The 22086-nt window shown below is 34.8% G+C and overlaps 1 protein-coding gene across 2 annotated transcripts in view; it reads left to right on the forward strand.

Moving 5' to 3' along the window:
• SLC12A2 (solute carrier family 12 member 2) overlaps nucleotides 1–21540 on the forward strand; it is a 106596-nt gene extending 85056 nt beyond the window's left edge. Inside the window, exons 18-27 of one of the 2 annotated variants that reach the window (XM_015067424.3) lie at nucleotides 263–369; nucleotides 4287–4366; nucleotides 6832–6957; nucleotides 9769–9816; nucleotides 11303–11425; nucleotides 12836–12947; nucleotides 14927–15013; nucleotides 16272–16407; nucleotides 16722–16789; nucleotides 18630–21540. In XM_015067424.3, the coding sequence (XP_014922910.2) occupies nucleotides 263–369; nucleotides 4287–4366; nucleotides 6832–6957; nucleotides 9769–9816; nucleotides 11303–11425; nucleotides 12836–12947; nucleotides 14927–15013; nucleotides 16272–16407; nucleotides 16722–16789; nucleotides 18630–18765 (1023 nt within the window). In that variant the 3' untranslated portion in view covers nucleotides 18766–21540. The remainder of the gene's footprint in view (nucleotides 1–262; nucleotides 370–4286; nucleotides 4367–6831; nucleotides 6958–9768; nucleotides 9817–11302; nucleotides 11426–12835; nucleotides 12948–14926; nucleotides 15014–16271; nucleotides 16408–16721; nucleotides 16790–18629) is intronic. The other variant, XM_027076780.2, reaches the window with a different exon arrangement.
• Nucleotides 21541–22086: the final 546 nt, after the last annotated feature.

A 22086-nucleotide genomic window follows, 5' to 3' on the forward strand; every position in this document is an offset into this window, starting at 1 on the left:
CATAATATATACTTGGATTAATTTAATCTTGAAATTAAGATTTAATTGTTAATCTTTCAATAGATTAATCTTTAAATAAAGATTAAAATTAATCTTTAAATTTATTTTGAGAGAGAGCACATATGTACACTCTCAAATAAATATTAAAAGAATAAAAATAAAAAAATAAATGTTTATAGCCCGCCTATTTGGAGGATTTGATCCTTTATAAAATATTTTGCTGAATAGTATGTTTGAAAGTTGTGTTTTTCCTTTGTTTTAGGCTGCTGGTCTTGGGCGTATGAAACCAAACACACTTGTCCTTGGATTTAAGAAAGATTGGTTGCAAGCAGATATGAGAGATGTGGATATGTACATAAACATATTTCAGTAAGTATCCTTTTAATCCAGGAACTTGGTTCAGAAAATGAAAACTTGCACTGGTTTTCAAAGCCTGTTTTCTTGATACGCTCTCTTCTCGTAGAAGCCTAAGAATGAAAAGAATCACATGCGGTTATCTGGGTTGTCACTTGACGAGCTATTCACAAAATGTTTTGATTGATGTTTCTGTCTCTCTCAATACATTTGAACATTCACACACGTGTGCAAATGAGCACACGACATATATACTCTAGCTTCTCATTCAAGTTAGGAAGAGTTGGGGTATCCTTATAGTTGTTGCTGAGCAGATTTCCCGAATGTCAGACCTCTCACCTTGTGTTCTGTCATTATAGTATCTGGTGCTGAGGAGGGCATTTCATCATTTATATCACCCTTCAGATGGTTAGGTTTATTCTCTCACACTGATTTACATGTTATTACTTTATTTATGCATTAGGTGATTTGCATTTTTTTTAATAAAATTTTTTTAATGTTCATTTTTGAGAGAGAGTGAGATAGTGGGGGAGGGGCAGGGAGAAAGGGAGACACCTACTCTGAAGGAGGCTCAGCACAGAGCCCAATGCAGGGCTCAAACTCTCCAACTGTGAGATCGTGACCTGAGCCGAAGTTGGACACTTAACGGACTGAGCCAGCCAGGCGCCCCAGTCATTTACATTGTTTAAGTGTACTTACATGCTTTGATTTTCAACCTGTTTGTGAAGTGTAGATTTTGAGTCTATAATTCACTTCTTGGTGTAATTTAAATGAATGATATTTATCAGACAGCTTATGTTGGTTTAACATTACTTCATCTTCCCTTCTATGGATTGTCTGGTACATTCTTTTTATTTTTTTGTTACTTTGTCTTTCTGACTTGAGCTGGTTTATGTTATAGTTGATTTTTATGAATGTATCTGTTTAATCCACCACAAATGCTTGTTGGAACTAAGTGAGTTATTTAATAAAAAGAATAAAACTTGTTATTTTTGGCAATTTTCTTCTTAATTTTGAAATACTTCCTTTTCCTAATATTCTGGGTTTGCTTAACAGGTCCCTTTATCTCATTTGTACTGTTTTATAGAGGATAAGGATTCCCTTTCACACTACCATTGTGTGGGTTTTTTTTTAATTTTCTTTAAATGTTATTTCTTTTTGAGAAAGAGAAAGAGAGACAGAGTACAAGTGGAGGAGGGTCAGAAAGGGAGAAACAGAATCCAAAGCAGGCTCCAGGCTTCAAGATGTCAGTACAGAGCCTGACATGAGGCTTGAACTCAAGAGACGTGAGATTGTGACCTGAGCCAAAGTCGGATGCTTAACCGACTGAGCCACCCAGGCGCCGCTACCATTATATTTTTAAGTTTTTTTATTTTAATTCCAGTGGTAACATTTAGTGTTACATTAGTTTCAGGTGTATAATATTGTGATTCAACAATTCTCTGCAATACTCAGTGCGCATCATGATAAGTGTACTCTTAATCCCCATCACCTATTTTTTTCCATCCCTCCACCAACTCCCCTCTGTTCTCCATACTTAGGAGTCCATCACACCACCATTCTTTTTTTTTGTTTTTTGTTTTTTGCGTTTTTTTTTTTTTTTTTTTTTTTTTAAGTAATCTCTACACCCAACATGGGGCTCGAACTCATAACCATAAGATCAGGAGTCCCAAGCTGAGGCAACCAGGTGCCCCACACCACAATCCTTGGTTGAAGAATAATTTCTTCTTATTATAGATGCTGATGAAACAAAACTGTTCATTCTTTCATATCTTGTTTTTCTTTACATACAATTGTGCTTTTAAAAAAAAAAAATGTGTTTGGCAAAGTAGCTCTATGACCAGGTTCAAATCTTATTTCTCTGAATTTTGATCTGATTATCCTTAACTAAGTAGAGTTATTTCCCTTACTGGAACTCCTGTTGGAGCCATAAGTACTTACCTGGATCACATATGATAATTTTGTGTCCACAGCTACCTTGAAATCTATTTGAGGGAGTAACCAGATGTTATACTTTTTAAAAAATCTCTTCATATTGATTAGGAAAGTATAGAATGAATAAGTTTTCCCAAGTAATTATTAAATGCTTTTAGTAAAATTAAAGCTTTTTTGATTTTTGACCTACTATGGTTGCTCTTTAGCTTTGGGGTTTCATCCTACGTTTCTAATTCTGTCCTATGCACTTTGCATATGTGAGGACTAGGAAAGGAAGGACAGTGTGAACGTTTAAATCATGTGGGCCATCTGACGTGGACTGTGCTCTTTTCTGAAGATGCAAGAACAGTGAGATGGAATAATTATCCTAAAATGTAGAAAAAGTGACATTTTTACAAAGAATTCTTCCACTGTTAGTTGTAGTTGCTCATATGGAAACACTGAAAAGAAAGGAGTCTTTCTGACTTTGACCTTGTAGGAACTTGAAGTGAATGTTTGCTCTGAGAGTCAAGTATTACTCTAAGTATTAAACAGCAGGCAGCAATTAAAAGAGAGGCAAAATGATGCTTTCTGGTTTCCAGAGCCATAGAAATTGATGTCAGTTTCAAAGCAGTGATACTGCTTATGCTTTTATCTTGTGACATTTAAGTTTTGGTTCTGATTATAAATACTTTGAGCACTTGAGGTTTACTTAATTTACTATGCCTAGTAACAGCATGGAGAGACTAAAACTCCAAATCAAATTATAGCTTAGAGAAATTTCTTTGTTTATAGCAAAAATATTTAGCTACTTTATTCCACGGTAAACTTGGGAAGCTGTATTCACTGCCTTTTCTTTAAGGACCTTGATTTTAAGTCATTTGTGATTTATTAACTATTTTTTCAAATACTTGTAGTTACTCTTCTCTAGCGTTAGGTCTTTCAGGATACAGCTGAGGAAGGTTACTGTGTCCATTAATTTTCCGATGAATCTCTTCAGACCTTAGCTAATTCATTATAGGAATGAAGCCAAAATTGTCTCCCCATGATTTAAAACAAAAACAAAAAACATCAATAAACCAGTAAAACATCTCTTACAGTGATAGGTATTCTTGTGTCTGTGGGAACAAAAATTTGATTTTTTTTTTTTTTTTTAGCATTTTAGCCCTTTCTTTTGGTTACATAGAACTAGGTTGAATGTAATTTTTTGAGTATAATGAATATTGGTTGCTTCATAATTAAAAATAATAATGAAATATAAAACTCAAGCCTGTTACACTCCGGGAATGACCCAAAGTTTAGGAATTTGTAATTCTTTCAGTAGATTTGAGAAAAACTTGAATCCACATGATTCATGGTCTCAACATAAAGTTTCCAGAATTGAAGTCTGGTTTTAGAGTTGTCTTTGAGGTTTTAATATATTTTGCATGTGTTATAGGATGATCCCATTTGTGTTTAAAAAACTTGACATATGAACGCGTGTCTACAAATGCATATAAAATCTTTGTATTACCTTTTTAAACATTTTTATAAAAATGTGAGAATTACTTAAAAATACTCTGGTTTCTTTCAGAAGTCATTCCTTTATATTCTGAAACCTATTCTCTTTCTCAGTGGAATCACTTTGCTTTGTCTTCTTGTATTTCTCATAGCTTTAAGGGTGTAAGCCTAAATTAAGTATGGTGGGAATATTGAATGTTATTTTTCCATAATTTTAGTTTGTTTCAGATAGGATAGGAGTACAGGCATGCTTTAAATGTCTGGTGTAGGTAGAGCATCAAGACTATAAAGATGTACACTTAACTCATTTTTAAGAGTATTATAGAAGAAAGGAAAGGGAGTGGTATAGAATTTGAAGCAGACATTATATGGGTCTCACTGTATTTTTAAAAGCATATGTTAGAAATAAGACATTTAAAGCTGAAGGTGTTTTAGAAATCATCTCTTACTGCCTTCATTTTATAGAGGAGGACACTAACATTTTTGTGATTTTGATTCTCCCCCCACCCCCATTATAGTGATGCCTTTGACATACAATATGGAGTAGTGGTTATCCGCCTAAAAGAGGGTCTGGATATATCTCATCTTCAAGCACAAGGTAAGTCTTGCTTGAATAAATGTTTTACTTTAAAAATATAAATGACTATGTTAGTTCTATGTCATTCTCACAGATTCTTCAATAACTTTAACATTTACTATCTGTTTTGTGTCATGTACTTACTGTATGGCATTTGGAAGTGAGATCTTTTCAGCTCCACCATCTTTTCAGAGTTGGCACCAACCTGGATGATGGCTGGTGATTATTAATGGAGAGAATAAAATTCAGCGTAAATCATAAGTTTAAGAGAAATAAGCATGAGTTATGGTTTTAGATTGGCCAAATTTATAAAAATACATGATAAATACTATAGAGAAAAAAATGTTAATGACTGCTAAATCATCATTTTCATGTTTATGAAGGTCATACTTTTTTCACACACAGGTATATTAATAATGAAAACTGAACTTGGTAATGTCATTTTCTGTGTCTTCAGAAAAGACCCTATAAGTCATTTTTCATAACTTTTTCGTTTTGAAATGATTATAGATCCATAATAAGTAACAAAAGAAATAATAGAGAGGTCCTCTGTACCCTTCATCCATTGCTCCCAGTGGTAACATATTGAATATCTATCATTATACGTCATAACCAGGAAACTGACATTGTGACCATTTACCCACCTTATTCAGATTTCACCAGTTCTGCTTAACACTTGTGTGTGTGTGCTCATGAACATGTGTATAGTTCTGTGCCGTGTATCACATACGGTTGATCCATATAACCAGCACCATAATCAAGATACAAAACTGTTCGATCGCCGCAAAAATCTCTCTTGTGCTGCTCCTTTATGCCCCCACCATGCCCTTCCTCTCTCCTCCATCATTAACCCCTGATACCCACTAATCTCCTCTCCAACTATGTAATTTTTAAAGCATTCAAAAAAAATGTTTTTAGATGAAACTTTAAACCTAACTAAGGTATACTGATTACTTTTGCCACCTTAATAAAAACTGGGAAATTCTGTACCCTTTGATTTCCTGGTAGTTTAACAAATATTATAAGTTTAAGAAATTGCATACCTAATATTTCACCCTTATCAATTAATTAACTAAATCATCAAAAATAGCTAAGCCTAAATAGCTGAGAGGCACATCATGAACTTTTGTCACCTGTTTATATATTTAAACAGTTGTAATCCTCCCCCTCCTCCCACCATTTTAAGGGTATTGTGCAGTTTTGAAAGGAACGCTTTGAGGTCTTTATCCATGGAACACAAAAGTATGGCTTGCTGAAAATGCATTTTCTTACTCCGGAGTAGGCCTTGCAAAATACTGTTTCAGTTCTCTCGTGAGCTGCCAGCAATTGAGGTTTAGGGTACCTGTTAACTGCACAATTAGTTGTGTTCCCTGTCACTCTCAAAAGTATGACAATTTGACTAATCAATTACATATATAGTTGTGTAATCCACTGTGATTTGAATCTGACTAGAACTTTAAGAAAACATTTTCATGTGTTTCAATTAGGAAAATTGTTTCGAAGGTCTTGTTATTCGTCATCAGGATTTGGACACAGGAATTTGGATCAGCACAGGATCAAGAGCACAGGCTTTGGAGTCAGATCTCCTTTGAAAATCCCAGCTTTTTCTCTTAGTACATAGCTCTGTAGCCTGGGCAAATTTGCTGACTTCCCAGCTTCAGTTTCCTCATATCTTAAAACATAATTATTGGGGTGCTTGGGCTGGCTCAGTCAGAAGAGCCTGAGACTCTTGATCTTGGGGTTATGAGTTCTAGCCCCACGTTGGGTGTAGAGATACTTAAATAAAACATTAAAATTTAAAAAACGGGATTATTTCATAGGATTGTTGTAAAGAAATGTCTGTGAAGTTCTTAGCATAGTCGTTTCCCTTGTTATTTGTCATAATACACACAAATCAGTGATGAGGATTATCTGTCACCGATCAGTTTCTTATGACATTTGTCTTCGTGTCGCATGTTTTCATGGTGGAAGTTAACTGTTTACTAACTACTTCTCAAAAGATACAAAATGGAGAAAGTGCTTTAAAAATGAAAAACTGGTAGTCTACCCTGAGTTGATGTCCTGGTTTTGTCTCTATAGTCAGGGGTATAATTTTTCAGCATTGTTTGTCATCTTACACATATATGAACATTTGTCACATTTTACAATTTTTACATGTGTAAATGACTTTGAGAGTAGAATTTATTCACATTCTATACACTATTCTTTTGTCTGCCACACTTTTATGTTCTTTGAATCTCACTCATTACTAATTCCTCAGCACCTAATTCACATGTCTGATACTTAGCCGTGGCTCAAGATATTTGAGTGAATAGTTCTTTCAAAACAGATTATCACATTTGTTTACCTAAGAAATCATGTACTGTAAACTTACTATTTCTTCCTAAACTGTGCTGTGAACTGTTATTTAATCAGTATACCATGGTGCTTTCATTAATGGTTAAAATAAGATTTAGATAATAATTTGATTACTTTCATGTCCATAGAAGAATTATTGTCTTCACAAGAGAAATCTCCCGGTGTCAAGGATGTGGTACTAAGTATGGAGTACAGTAAAAAATCGGATTTAGATACCTCCAAGCCATCCGATGAGAAAAGTGTTACACACAAAGGTAATTTTTATTCAGACAAGAAATGTTATTAATGGTAATGTTTAATTTGGGGAGAAATGGTTTTTATTTTATAACATGTCTTATTAAGTAACCCATTCTCTCATTTGTACTGTTCATTTCTAGTAGATGAGGTAAAATGGATGGCTACAACATGATTAGCTATTTTTAAAATACTAAAGTCGATCATAGAACAGAAGCCATGCCAATTAATTATACACTACACTAATACCTGCTTGTATATTTTTATATATGCTTTAAATGAAACAATTTAATTTAAAGCCTAGGTTAAATCTGAACTTGGAAAGTAACATGGTAATTTTAGAGTAATGTGATAGAGCATAAGATAACCCTGGAAGCAATGAAGTTGACCACAAATCTACATAATTTTTTTGTAAATCAAGATATTGAAATACCAGGGATTTTGTTTATGTGCTGACATATTTAGAATACTTTTTACATCTACTGCACCTGGAGTTGTTGAGGTAAAACCATGTAATAACAAATCACATGCAGTTGTATTCCTCACTTAGTCTCTGAAGGAACATGCTATTGGTGTTTGGTTACTGAACTGTTTGGCCATAATTGCACACCTACTACCCCTGGTGGCCCATGTGGTTCAGGCCACACAAAGGTCTCCAAATCTCCTGAGACGCTGAGATAATTTCATCCATAAATCTGTGTCATGTTTACAAGACGGAAAGAGGGATGACTTCCAAATCTTACTCTCCCGCCCTCACTCTCCTACCTCTGTTCAGTCAGTATCTCCATCTGTCCTGGTCCCAGCTGGCACGCAACAAGAAAAATCTGCACTGTAAATCATCAAACCATATCATGCTTTTTTGATTCCTATCAAACAATTACCATTCTTTTTCTGGAATTGATCACTTTGGACAAATCCTGTCACTGTGAAATCGATCTTTCCCAGATTACGTAGAAGCACTGCTGTTACTTAATATTTCTTTGCTCCTTAGTTACATTGGCTGCTCAGAGTAGTGGTAGTTGAGGCTTTAGTTGAGACCCATTTTCCCTTTAAGTTCTTTGCTGGCTTGATTATAATTTGTTTCCTGTTTCATCTCAAAACTCTATGAAAGATGCTAAAACTGCTTTTAATGTTCCTGCATTTACTTTTAGTTTATGGTATACATGCTCTCATTTTCTCTTTTTATTTTTGTTATCATTTTCTTTTTCCTAAAACCGATCCTTTCTTTACTGAATCTGTTAGGAATTGATAGGTAAAACTATGATGAGAAAGGAAGTAATAGTCATCAAGCATCTACTCTGTGCCTTTCACATTGCAGTAGGTGTTTTCTACACATTAGCTCATTACTGTGTGCCACAGTCTTGGGAAGTCATTATTTTTAGAGTAGGAACCTGGGGTGAGTACATACCTGCTCACCTTTTTATTTTGAAAATGTCAATAGCTTTATTACCTTCAGATACCTTTAAATATCTTAGTGTAAATTATTTTTTAAGTGTCAGGATTTCCTTAACATTTTTTGAACTCTCTGAAATAAATACACAATGTCCGCATTTATATTTATAATTGTTATTTTTACTATCATCAAAGACAGTATGAAATATCTACTTTATAGGAATAATACATAATCCTATAAAATTAAATGTAATAATTGAAATGTTCCCTAAGAGGCATAAGAAATTAGCATTCAAAAATAGCATTAATTTTATTTTGTGTTTATTTTCTATGTAGCCAGTTATTTTCAAAATTAACATAGAAACTATAGAAAAGTGTATATAATTTAAAGGTGTTCAGAATTAGAAACATTCTTGTGTAGTCACTGTATAATTATAGGTGTTCGGTATGTCTTTCTTGGTTAGTGTGGCACACAGCATGCAAGGGGCCAGAAAGAGTGCCCTTTGAATACTTACTTTGTGCTAGGCACTGAGCTAAGGGCTTTAATGCTTGCAGCATAATGATCTGAAGAGGTATGTATTGTTCACCCTTTTACTAACAAGGAAAGTGAGGAGTTAACTAACCATTTCAAGCTGACGCAGCCAGGAGAAGCGTTAGAGGGAATCCTGGAATCCTGGGAGCCACTCGACTCCAGAGCAGTGTACTCTTCCCTGTCCGGGTCCGGAGTTTTACATGCCTCAGACACCTCACATAAGCTTATCTGAAGAAGAACCTGAGATTAGCAAAACTGTTAACCCCAAGAAAATACTTAAAGATACCTAAATACAGATGGACCAGTACATGCATACAAACATATATACATGTATATATATGCTTATGTTTTATATATCAATTGATGTATATATGTATAAATAGTATTTTATATAAACCAAAAGACTCTGTCTCTGATCACATTCCTTCCTGTTTCAAGTGGTGATTAGTTTTTACAAGGACCGGATATCCATTAAACGTTTCTAAAAGTAACTTTTCAGTCATTTGCCCAGTGATGCAGTGGCAGTGTTTCAAATTCATGTGTTATCTGCAGTGTCAGTTTTTAACGTCCTATTTCAATTCTATAAGCCATAGTTGAAATTCTTTTCAACTGATTTCAAGTATGAACATTTACAAGTTTAAAAATCGTGTTCCAGTTTTTGTCAGTTTTACAGGAATACAATGTAGGGGTGAGCGTTCATCAGTAGCCCTGTTGGAGGCGTCTAAAATATGTTTGCTTTTAAAACTCCTCAACACTCAGTGTAGAAGATATCTATTTTCAGTCTTGATTATTTTTCACAGACTGTCTCATCATACTATGCTCTGTTTATAAATGTGCTCTATTTACATTTTCATTATTAATATAAAGACAATTAACTTATATTTTGTGTTTTTTAAACATAATCTAGATGAGGAAGAGGATGGCAAGACTCCAACTCAACCACTGTTGAAAAAAGGCAGGCATTTTTCATCATTTTGTTTTAATCCCCTTTTTCATACTGTTAACTCTTCAATTCCAACTTTGCTATTTTCTTTTTTTACCTTAGTTTTTATTTCCATGGCAAGGTGATGCTACAGTTATTTATTGAATGCAGATTAGAAACATTATCTTTAGTCCAACTAAAAAGTATAAGTCATCCCAGGGAAAGGGAGTATATCAAAGGCAAATTATTTTAAATCATCATAGCATTTCTGAAATACTCAAACCTTGACTGTCAATACCAGTTTCTTATTTTAAACTGCATGGTTTAGGTGCTAAACAGAGACACTGAAATGGGTCTCTTTGCCAGTGTCACTTGCATTCTTTACCATCAGGTGTACCAAGCCAAGCCCTTAATTTTGATACTAATATATTTTTCATTTCAAAAATTACAATATTTCTCACAGCCCTGCTGCGTTTGGGAGATACACAGTCATGTCCCCGGGCATGACTTTTATGAGAAGGAGATAGAGGTGAGAGTTACGGAGCAGTGTGGTTTGGCAGCCATATTATGTCATCATGCACAATCATTCGTCATGTTTGCGTGTATCATGGCAGCATGAGAAGTGAATGACAGACATCCTGCAGAAACGATCAGATTTCCTCCTGTGGATTCCTGCTTTTAAAAATTTGCTGTAGGAGTCTCATAATAGTCATTTGCTTGCTCATAGAGTCAGTGCTGAGTTTTTTTTGTTTTTTTTTTTTAAGTTTTTGAGTTTTTAATTCCTGGGAATATGGGAACTTCCTTGGTATATTGCTCTTTAGATCTGCAGCACGTGGTGCCCTCCAAGGAGTTCTACCATCTTTCTATGCCTCAGAGAAAGATGTGTGGTTATATGGCTTTAGCTTTTTGCATCACAAACCAAGGGGTCAAGTTAGGTAAAGATGAGGGTGTTCTTGCTTAGACTCAGAGGTTTCACTGTGATAATTGTTAGATTGTATTCATTCGTCTTCCACTTCCCTCTGTCTTTTATATTAATGATGGCATTTTATGTAAAATAATTTTTTGATCTTATATTAATGATGACATTTTATGTAAAATAATTTTTTGATCTTTAAATTACTGAGGAAAAAGATTACAAAAGTGATACGTTCATGGAATAGGCATAAGCCTCATTTGTCCAGTTAGCGTAAAACAACTTCTCAAAAATCTCAGTCAATTATAATATTCTTGATTGGTATTGGTATTCATGCTTCTCTTTCATTAAGAATGCTTCAAAATATTAGAAATTAGGCAAGATAATTTGGATGAGTTAAGCTGTTGTAAAGATGTATTTATCTGTGAACGTCTTTCAAAAGTACATTTAAATTATAAACCACTGAAAGCTTATGATGGATGCCATATACAACTGTCTGCATTATAAACATTTAAATATACAAGAGTTAGGAAATTATAGGAATTCAGCAAAAGAGACTTGAATATTTATCTCCCTTACATGTTATTTTTCTGCTTCATCCTTTAGAATCCAAAGGCCCTGCTGTGCCCTTAAATGTAGCTGACCAAAAGCTTCTTGAAGCTAGTACACAGTTTCAGAAAAAACAAGGAAAGAATACTATTGATGTCTGGTGGCTTTTTGATGATGGAGGTAAGGTTGTTACCATGCTTTTTAGCAGTTTTACATGTAGTCAAGTTGTGGGACTATGAGAATAGTACTAAGAAATGACGTGTCCTCTTCCTCCCTAGACCCCAAAGTTTTGTCAACATTCCCCAAAGGACCAAGATTAGTTTCAGAATCAGGTGTTGCACTTAACTGTTACGTCTTCAGTGTCCTTCACTTTGCAAGTTGCCTACTTCTTGAGCTCATGACCTTAATATTTTTTGGTTTTTGTTGTTTTTTTTTTTTTAATCGACCAGTCTGAGAATGTCACTAGATTTGAAGTGCCATTTCATCTTTTGTCATAATTAGTTTACATTATGTAGGTTTTTGGTAGAACTATTACAGAAGTGACGCTATGCTCTTCTGTCTATATCTCAAGTGGGACATGATGTTTGTTTTGGCTCATGACTGGTGAAGTTAGCTTTGACTATTGAGTAAGGTGGTTTTCACTAGATTTTTAGAATGAAAAGTTACTGTTTCCCCTTTTTAATTACACATATTAGTGGATGGGGATTTACTTTTGGATTAGGTAAATATACCATCATTACTACAACTTTTACCACCATCTTTAGCGTCCTTTGATACTTTGGCCTGCTCTTATCATTGGTGTGGTGTGTTTGTGGTTGCCAAATGGTGATTTTCGAATCCTGTTATTTCTTCCTCTTAGTTGGCTTCTTACTGTAAGGAAGAGCTTTCTCTTTTTTCCTATCTTTGTGAACTCATAGACTGTATTCAGTGTGAGATGATTTGTCATTCTCATTATTTGTTTTGATGTTCAGATCGTTTCCATATTTGGGCAGCAAGATCCTCTGTAGTCTGACTTGTGTGTCCATTTGTCATGTCCCAATCATAAGATGTTCCAGACTTACTTTTGTACTTTGCCTGTACCAGCCATTGAGTCACCTTTTACCCGAGGAACGCTGACTGCTCTTAGTGGAGAATGGTATATAGAAACAAAGATACGCTCGTTGCCACTGCAGTGTCACTGCTCCCCGGCCCTCTTAGTAGACGGGTCTCAGAAACTTACCATAGATATGTTAGTACATGTAAGTATAGATTGAACACCCATTCCAGTTTAAACACTGCAGGGTTTAATCCAGCTTCTTCCTTCTTGGAGTTCTCACTTGAGAGAGAAACCTGGCTCCCACTAGGTTCAGTGAAGACACTCCATTCCTCAGTCCTCCTGTATGTGACTAACCTCCCAGTTCCATTGGGCTTCCCTCCTTGTTCAGGCCTACCTCATGGCTTTCTGTCTGAATTATTAAGGAAGAACAGATAGAAAAATATTGTTTAATGCAGAGTTGTAGCAGACATTCTTTTAGAGATTAAATTGAATTAAAAGGTCTTAATTGAGAAATTAGCATTTCATGAATGATTTTTTATATTTTTATGATTTAGGTTTGACCTTATTGATACCTTACCTTCTGACTACCAAGAAAAAGTGGAAAGACTGTAAGATCAGAGTGTTCATTGGTGGGAAAATAAACCGAATAGACCATGACCGGAGAGCGTAAGTGTATTTAAATGGAAGAGCATTAATCTAGCCATAGTTCACTATTACAGTATATTTGATAGTATAAAAAAGACACAGTCCAGAAAATGTCAGTCAGGTTGTCCAATACTGAAGCTGAAAATCTTGTTAAACAACTAAAACCTCATTCTCTTTAATCTTTATGTTTAAGTTGTAGATAGTTCATTTTACTGATTCCTAATATTTTTTCATATATTGACATTTTAGAAAGTCTTTGTTAAAGATTTGCAGCATTTAAATGTTAGGCATGTAAAAAATCAGTGGATGTGCCTCCAAATCACATATTCCCGTGTGAGATACATTCTGTAGACTTGAAGACAACAGAAATGAAGGATGCCGCGGTCATCCCTTGTCTTACTCCCGCTGTACTGTCCCCATTCTATTTCTGGTTGAGTGATTTGCCACATACCCCACATCTCGTCCCTGACCTTTTCAGCACACACTATACACTCTTCTCTTGAGTTCACATTTGAAAAGTAGAGCTCTGATTATAAGATGCCTCTGCCCAAATACTTGGGATTTCCTCTCTGTTACATTCCATAGAAAGTCTGTGCTAAAATATGACAAAGCCCAAACGCTCTGTCCTGTTCTCCACACTGTGTCTTACCCCTCACTGTGGTGCGCACTGGTGCACCTGCCCTGAACACACATGCTGTCTCAGGCTTGTACCCCTCTCTGCTCTCATCTCTACTGTAAACAGCTCCTCTCATGAAACACTCCAGACTTTCAAGTCCAGCATTGCCGTCACTTTCTTTGTGACACTTGCCCTAATGTGTTTTATTTTTATACCATTGTCTCCCCATTAGTTGTTACCCTTCCTTCCTCAGCAACAGTATACTTGGTATCACTCGCTGCATTCTAGGTACTGTATTAATTTATTTTTGTATCTTAGATTTGAGTTTCGTGGGCCCAGTGACACATAGCAGGCACTTAATAGATCTACACTGGAATTCAACTAAATGTCGAGTCATCTCACATAGTGAATTATGCAAGAAATACTAGAAACAATTCAAAAGTTAAACCTGGAGCGAGTCTGTTTTCTAATGTCTTAATTTAGAAAACTCTGTTTTCTTAAAAATAGAATCCCCTTGTGCTGACAGCTTTTCCTTTGTGTTTTTTTCCACTTTTTTGTTGGTGCCACCAAGGTTTCCTTGCCATCTATGCCTTTGAAAAGGTATTTCTTTACTGAAAAGTCAGAGGCTTGTTGGAGCTTCTTTTTCATGTCTGTCCCAGTCTCCCTCCCCCTCAAAAATGCTGTGAACTTGATCTGCCATTAGTTACAGCTTTTGATGGCCCCCAAAAGTCCTGTTTGGGTCTTGAGATAGGCATTCTTCCTGGATGGAAGAAGAATCGAAAAATAATTAAACTTAACAACTGTTTACTAGTTTTTGCGGAAATCCATATAGTCACCAATATAATCTGTCTAAAAAAAGTTTTAACTGAAGTACAGTTGACATATATAGTTATGTTGGTTTCAGGCGGGCAACATAGTGATTCCATATCTCTTTATGTCATGCTCACCACAGGATTGCTACCATCTGTCCCTGTACAGCGCTATGAAAATACCATTGATTATATTCCCCAGGCTGTACCTTTCATCTTCTTGACTTGTTCATTCTGTAACTGAAAGCCTGTATCTCTGACTCCTTGTGACAAAAATTAAATTTAAAAACTAGTTGCCTTCCAAATTTCATTATTACTGTCTTTCCATTCATGATTGGATACTAAGGAGCGATTCAGAGAAAGTGGAAGAATATAACCGGAGTCTCTACTCAGGGAATTTTGAGTTCTACTCAGTTGAATGTACGGTGTGAACTAACACAGATGAACTTTATTCAGCACCTGATACGGTTTTCCTATAAATGATGCTTTTCAGATACAGTGATGCAGCCTGAAATGGAATAAAAATACATAGATGCAGCTTTTGTGTATCTCAATGCTTTTCATTTTTGTTTTAGGATGGCTACTTTGCTTAGTAAGTTCCGGATAGACTTCTCTGATATCATGGTCTTAGGAGATATTAATACTAAACCAAAGAAAGAAAAGTAAGTTCTTGGATAAATTATTCTGTATAGATAACTGATTCTTTTATGGATGACCTACTCACATATTCCAGTAACAGATCATTCAACTTAAACTAATTACCTGGAGGTTTTACCTGCTGTTAGCATGTGAAGTCAACTTTTTTAAATCTGGTACTGACAGTTGGCATGCCTGTAGCTGTTACTAAAGTAAGTGTAAGGGCTTTCAGTTTTCAGAGAATTCAGTTAGTGCTTTACAAGTAATTTCTGAAAATCCTAATGCCACAGAAATTCCACATGGTTCTTTGAATTTCCACTGTTCATGCCTATATTCATTACCACCACTCAATTCCTACTCCACATTATATATTACTTTTCACTGTTTTGCCTTATTAGTAAAATAGGAGAATCAAAAATTAGCCTATAATAGTTGCAATCAGAATTCTCAAGGGTCAAGGGAAAGTATACTCATTGAATAATCTACCTGAAAATGGTACCTAGAGATTGTTAGAATAATATGTATATTTATGTTACCAGGCATAATTTTAATTATTCTCAAGTAAATTGTTGAATAAATGATGAAGCTGGTTTAAAGAATTTATCTTAAATAGAAAATAATAAGGTATACTTTGTAAGCTTATAATCAGGGAAGGATTTGTTTCCTCTTATAAAACAATATATGCCAGGAACTTTGTACGAAACTTGATACTGAAAAATATTTTTCACATTCATAGGGGATTAGAGTGTTTATGTTCTTTTACTGTCTCTTATCCTGTTAAATTATCTTTGTATCTAGAGATTAATTGTGCATCTTCTTCAATGTTAAGTATCTGTGTGTTCCTCCCTTCGCAATATTCTAGTACCTTTTCTCCTACTACTGCTCCTTTCATTCAGTGGTACTTGAACTAGGAAAGGTTTTGAATATTTTGAGTAAAGGAACAACACAATTCGACATATTGCTCAAAAGGATCATTTTAGCTACGGTGATGGAAATGTATGTAGGTTGACGGGGGGGGGGGCATAGGAGCAGGGAGTAGATACAGAGAGATCATTGTTAGCAGTTCAAATTACAATTCTGTTATTGTGAATATGGTTCTAAATCTCTAATCAATTTGAGAAACTAGAGATGGCTGTTTTCTGAATAAGTTGCCAAAGAGATGGTTATAATTAGGGTGTGGAAGTGAGCAGGAGAGATGGAAAACACTGACTTCTTAAATTCTAATTTAGCATTTACGATCTTAGTGTTAAGTAATTCAGATTGTGATTGTCAGTTTTTTTTAAGTATTGTAGCATTTGATGAAATGATTGAGCCGTACAGACTTCATGAAGATGACAAAGAACAAGATATTGCAGATAAAATGAAAGAAGATGAGCCATGGCGAATAACAGATAATGAGCTTGAACTTTATAAGACCAAGGTATTATTTCTCTTCTGCTTTCTTTTCATTAATCTTCCATTGATTTTTTTTAAAAATACGTTAAAATAGAAGTATCAGCAACTATAATTTGTTACGGGAGGAACCACTCTTGTAAATTCAGTCTCCTCTAAGTTGGATCTGTATGTGAACAGTGTGTGTAAATCATTAGGTCTTTTTTAAACTAGGGAACAGAGACTTTTATTACACCAAAATTATTTTGGTTTCTTTTTGCTTACTTCTATATTGTTCTATGAACCACACTAGATTCCACTTTTCCAATGGTCTAGGAATGACTTTGTCTTATTTCCTTTCAGACCTATCGGCAGATAAGGTTAAATGAATTACTAAAGGAACATTCAAGTACAGCTAATATCATTGTCATGTAAGTAATGTCTATACTAAGATTTTCTTCAGTATTCATTTTATGATAATGCGATTAGGATTAATTGCCATACCAAGTACATACGTATATATTTCCCAGTAATGATCTAGTGGTTATAAGTAGGAAAAACAAACTTTTGTTAATATACTTCAAGCATATGGAAAAATCACTTAAGGTAGGAGGAAAGAAAAGCAAAAATCTTAAGCTTATATGAATCTAAGTAATTCTTTATCACAATAGTTTATTATGGAATTTTTCCTTTCTTCTTTTTCCCACCTTTTAAAAACTCCTTGGCTTTGAGGACACTCTATCATATGTGGGGGTATGAGGACCTCAAGTTAAACTTTGGACCCTGAGGTGGTGGAGGGCACCTGGCTGGCTGAGTCTGTAGAGCGTGCCTTTCTTGATCTGGGGTTGTGAATTTGAGTGTGACATTGAGGGGTGGATTGTACTGACTTAAAATAATTTTTTTTTTTTTTTTTTTTTTTTCTGAGAAAGAGAGGGCACAAGTAACCACGGGGCAGAGAGAGAAGCCCAGCTCACCTGAAACGGCACTCAAGCTCATCTGATACCAGACTTAACTCACGAACTGTGAGATCATGACCTGAGCCGAAGTCAGATGTTTAATGAATGACTGAGCCACCCAAGCACCCCTCCAAATCAGTTTTTTACTATTAAACTTGCCTTAGATTTTTAAAAAATCTTAAAAAAAAAAAATTGTAGACCCCAGGCAGCATCCTCATAGAAATAACACCATAAAGTTACCTTTTTAATGTAAAAAGTGGTTCCTGTCTGAATCTGCTCCCCCAGTTTTCCACACACAAACTTTACATGCAGACACTCTGTCCTTGCATTGAATATAGGTGTTAATGCTCTCTAGCTTTTTTTTTTTTTTTTTCCTCACTAAATCAGATTCGGTAGGTATTACTTGAACCTGAATTTTCTGTCATGGAGCCTGGGTCCTTCAATAGGTTAAAAAAAAAAAAAGCTCAGTCCTCCAAAAACATCCCAAATGATGAAATAAAATAATACTAGAGAAATGTTGTTTTGATGAACAAAAAAACAATACCCAGAAGATTTCAAGTTTTGCTGCTAATGATCACATACTATAATGGAATATGCTAAAACAGAAGTCTAGAGAGAAACAGTTGATAAGGCAACTGGTGACTACTACCACTATCTACAAATAGGAATGAAAGACCAGACAATTGAGTGGCTCAGTCCATTGAGTGACTTCAGCTCAGGTCATGATCTCATGGTTCGTGGGTTCGGGCCCTGTGTTGGGCTCACCGCTTTCAGTCAGGATCCTGCTTCAACTCCTCTGTCCCCTTCTCTCACTGTCCCTCCCCTACTCGCACTTTCTCTCTCAAAAATAAACACTAAGAAAATAAATGAAAGCCCAGAGAAATAAGAGAAGTTGAAAATTAATACATAGAATTAATTATGTTTCAGTTTTGTTTATCCATGTGTAGTTTCTGCTTTCACAATTCAGATAGAAACAGCCCTTTCTCCTAAAAGAATTCTGTCCTTAATGAAGAAGGGAAAATGTGAAGTTTAGCGTTAGACATAAAATGTGCTACAGTTGATAGAAATACTTATTTCTATTCTTACGGATAAATTTTAAAAATCTTTTGTTCAGACATATGAAAGGGAGAATAGTGATCTATGAGTATAGTCATTGTCACGCTATGTTCAGAATTTGCCACGCTCAAAAACAATGTGTAACTAACCAAAGTAATTTTTAGTTACTATTACTAGGGACTCCATATATAATTTTTATTACATTTTCTATTTTCAACTTAAATGCATTGCCTAATTTCCTTTCTCTTTTTGATACCAGGAGTCTCCCAGTTGCTAGGAAAGGTGCTGTGTCAAGTGCTCTCTATATGGCCTGGTTAGAAGCTCTATCAAAGGACCTACCGCCAATTCTCCTAGTCCGTGGGAATCATCAGAGTGTCCTTACCTTCTATTCTTAAGTGTTCCGACACAGTGGACAGCCCTCCAGATGGTACTTTAGTGCCCAGTGGAGTAACTGAAATCTTCAATGACACATTAACATCACAATGGCGAACTGTGACTTTTCTTTCACTATTTCATTAATTTGAAAGCACACAGGGAAGTTGCTCCATTGATCCGTGTATGGAGACTTCAGTTTTAGTCAAGTCTGTATTTCAATCTGAATGAATGATGATGATTCCTTGTTGCTGGACTGAAGCTCATGAGAGTAAAGTTTTCCTTTGCTACTTGAATAGCAATAAAAGTGTGTTATTTTTTGATTGATGAGAGGAGTACAAAAAGCCTTTAGCCTTGAGGTGCCTTCTGAAATTAACCAAATTTCATCCATATATCCTCTTTTATAAATTTATAGAATGTCAAATTTTGCCGTCAGCTGTTATTTTTATTTCTAGTCTCTTGCACCGTGAAATGAAATGGACACTGCTTTTCTTCTTCCATTGACCAATTAGTGTTGAGTACTGTATGTTTTCTATTACTTTTGTAAAGGTATCTGTTAGATACTAAAGATGAGAATTAGGGCAAGTTAATGAAAAATGCAAAAAAAAAAAAACACAAAAGTGACCCCAAAGGTTAGGTTTCTGTGGGTTTATATAAAATGTAGATCTAAGAAAAAAAGACCCAATAAACCTTTCTTTGTTTTGTTTTTTTTTAATCTCTAATTGGCTATTTGTATTTTTATTTGAAATCTTAGGGACGGTTGAAGATTTATCCAGTACTTCTATATACCATGCTGAAAAATCTCCTGTTGTCATTCTTCAGACCAAAGTCCTCAAAATCATTTGTATCTATTAGAAGGGAGATCTGTCCTAATTTATAGTTTTCCTCAAATCTTGAGGGACTTTTAAGAAATGCTAAAAGACTTTTCTCGAGGAAAATTAGATAAAATAATGTCATCAAATAGACTATTTCAGTAAACAATATGTGGAATCCCACTGTACCATCATTTATAAATCATTAAAATATTTAATGTTTCATCAAATGGTTAAATGGACCACTGGTTTCTTAATGAAATGTTTTTAGGCTTAATTCATTCAATTGTCAAGTATACTTAGTCTTAATTAATACACTCAGGTTTGAACAGATTATTCTGAACATTTAAATTTAATCCATTCTTAATACTTTAAAACTTTTGTGTTAAGAAAAACTGCCAGTTTGTGCTTTTGGAATGTCTGTTTTGACATCATAGTCTACTAGTACAATTTTGACAGTGCGTACGCACTGTTACTAAAAGCTTTATATACAATTATCAATGTGAAGTTTTTCATTTTTTATTCAAGGAAGGATTTCCTAAAAACATTTCAAGGGATAGATGTCTGCATATATGTATGTGTGTATGCATACGTATATGCATACACAGATGCATATGTGTATATAATGACGTTTATGTTGCTGGTGTTTTTGCATTTTAAAGTGATCCAAGATTCATTAGATTAAAATTTTTTTGTTTTGGTAAACATAAGTTCAAAATGAGATTGAAAGGTAACAGGTTTCCTGGAGAACAAAGGTGATCATTGGAAGGGCATGTAACTTCACACAGTTACTGTTCAGTTAGAAAATGGAGAACACGTCCACTACAGTACTGTTCAGTGAGTTCATTGGCATAAGTCTCCGTGGTGAAGAATGTATGCAGGTTTTCATGAATCTTGATAGAAATCCATAAAATTACTACTGTTGTCAATAGTGCAGTCTTTTTGCTGCGTGAGCATAAACTAAATGAATAGAAAAGTGGAGATCTGATGATAATTTTGAATTCAGAATGTTAAAATGAAGTAATTGTTTTTCCAAATTTTTTTCCCTACATTATAACTCACAGCATTGTTCCATTTTATTGCAGGTTTTGTAGTGTTTTGGGGGAAAGACAGTAGAAGTGTCATATTATTCAGTAAACAATATCGTGTTTGAACTTTTTAAATGGATAATAGGGCATGAATTGAGTGCTGCTATCTTGAAATGTGCACAGGTACACTTACTTTTTTTTTTTTTTTTTTTTTTTGGAATTTTTCCCATTCAGGAAACCATCATTGTGATCTGTACTGCAGGAACCAAATGTCATGCATCATACATATGTGTATAAAGTACATAAAATATATCGAAATATGCATAATGGGGGGAGGGTAATATTGTCTGTGAAATAATGTAAGAAGCTTTTCACTTAAAAAAAAAAAAACTGCATTACTTTCACTTAACACTAGACACCAGGTCAAAATTTTCAAGGTTGTTGTAGTACTCTAATAAATTTCAACAATTCTTAGAGATGCTAGCTAATGTTGAAGCTATTCTACTCTGTTTTATTTATGCTGAATTTGATTATTTTAATGCCATTTTTTTTTTCTAATCATTAGTGATAACTTGGAAATAAATATGCAATGGCATTGGACAGTTCATTATTTCTATAGGTAAATACCGGGTTTAGAGAGAATGGTGGTGTTAAGCTGATTATTAAGGGTTAATTAAATCAAATATTTATTTGTTACATTATTTCATTTGTACTTTAGGTTTCCTTTTACATTCTTTTTATATGCTTTCTGACGTTACATATTTTTAAAGACTATGGAAATAATTTAAAGATTTGAGCTCTGGTGGATGTTGATCTACTAAGTTTGAAAATGTAATATTTTGATAATACTGTACTATAACTGTCACACACCTGCTTTTCTAACGTTTTAATGTGGAATATTGCAGTTGCTGCTTGTACAGAGGTTACTGCAATAAAGGAAGTGGATTCATTAAAACTACTTAATGTCTACTCTTCTATTTTATCTGTTTTGGAAATCTTTGTCAACTTTGTGATATACCCTCATTTATAGGACTGTTATTTCACAATATCAGAGTTTTTTAGTGGCTTTTACTGTAATATTCATGCCTTGGAAACGTTGTTTGAAATTGTTTGCTATCGCTGGGCCTTTGTCCCTAAGCCTCATAGTCCCTGCCTTTTCTTCGGAAAACTTTTGGCTAAGCTGATTAGCGATTCTATAAAACATTTTCACTTTCTTATTTGAACATTATAGTAAGCATGTCATATATGCAGGACGGTTAAGTTATCTCTGTTTTACTCTTGAGAAAGCAACTTGGTGCAATGTAGGGAGTTTCCTGAGGTCATGTGGCAAATAAGTGAAGAATGTTGGCCGAGAGCCCAGATCTTTCATCTCCTGGGGTATCTCTATTACGCGTTCACTGCTGCCTGATCCATAACTAAGAGGTCTGGGATAGACTGGCTATTTCCAAACTGCTCGTCCATGTCTGCCAGCAAATGTGTGTTCAGGTAATGCAATTAAAGTTAG

This window comes from Acinonyx jubatus, chromosome A1 (genome assembly GCF_027475565.1).
Source record: "Acinonyx jubatus isolate Ajub_Pintada_27869175 chromosome A1, VMU_Ajub_asm_v1.0, whole genome shotgun sequence".
Lineage (NCBI taxonomy): Eukaryota > Metazoa > Chordata > Mammalia > Carnivora > Felidae > Acinonyx > Acinonyx jubatus.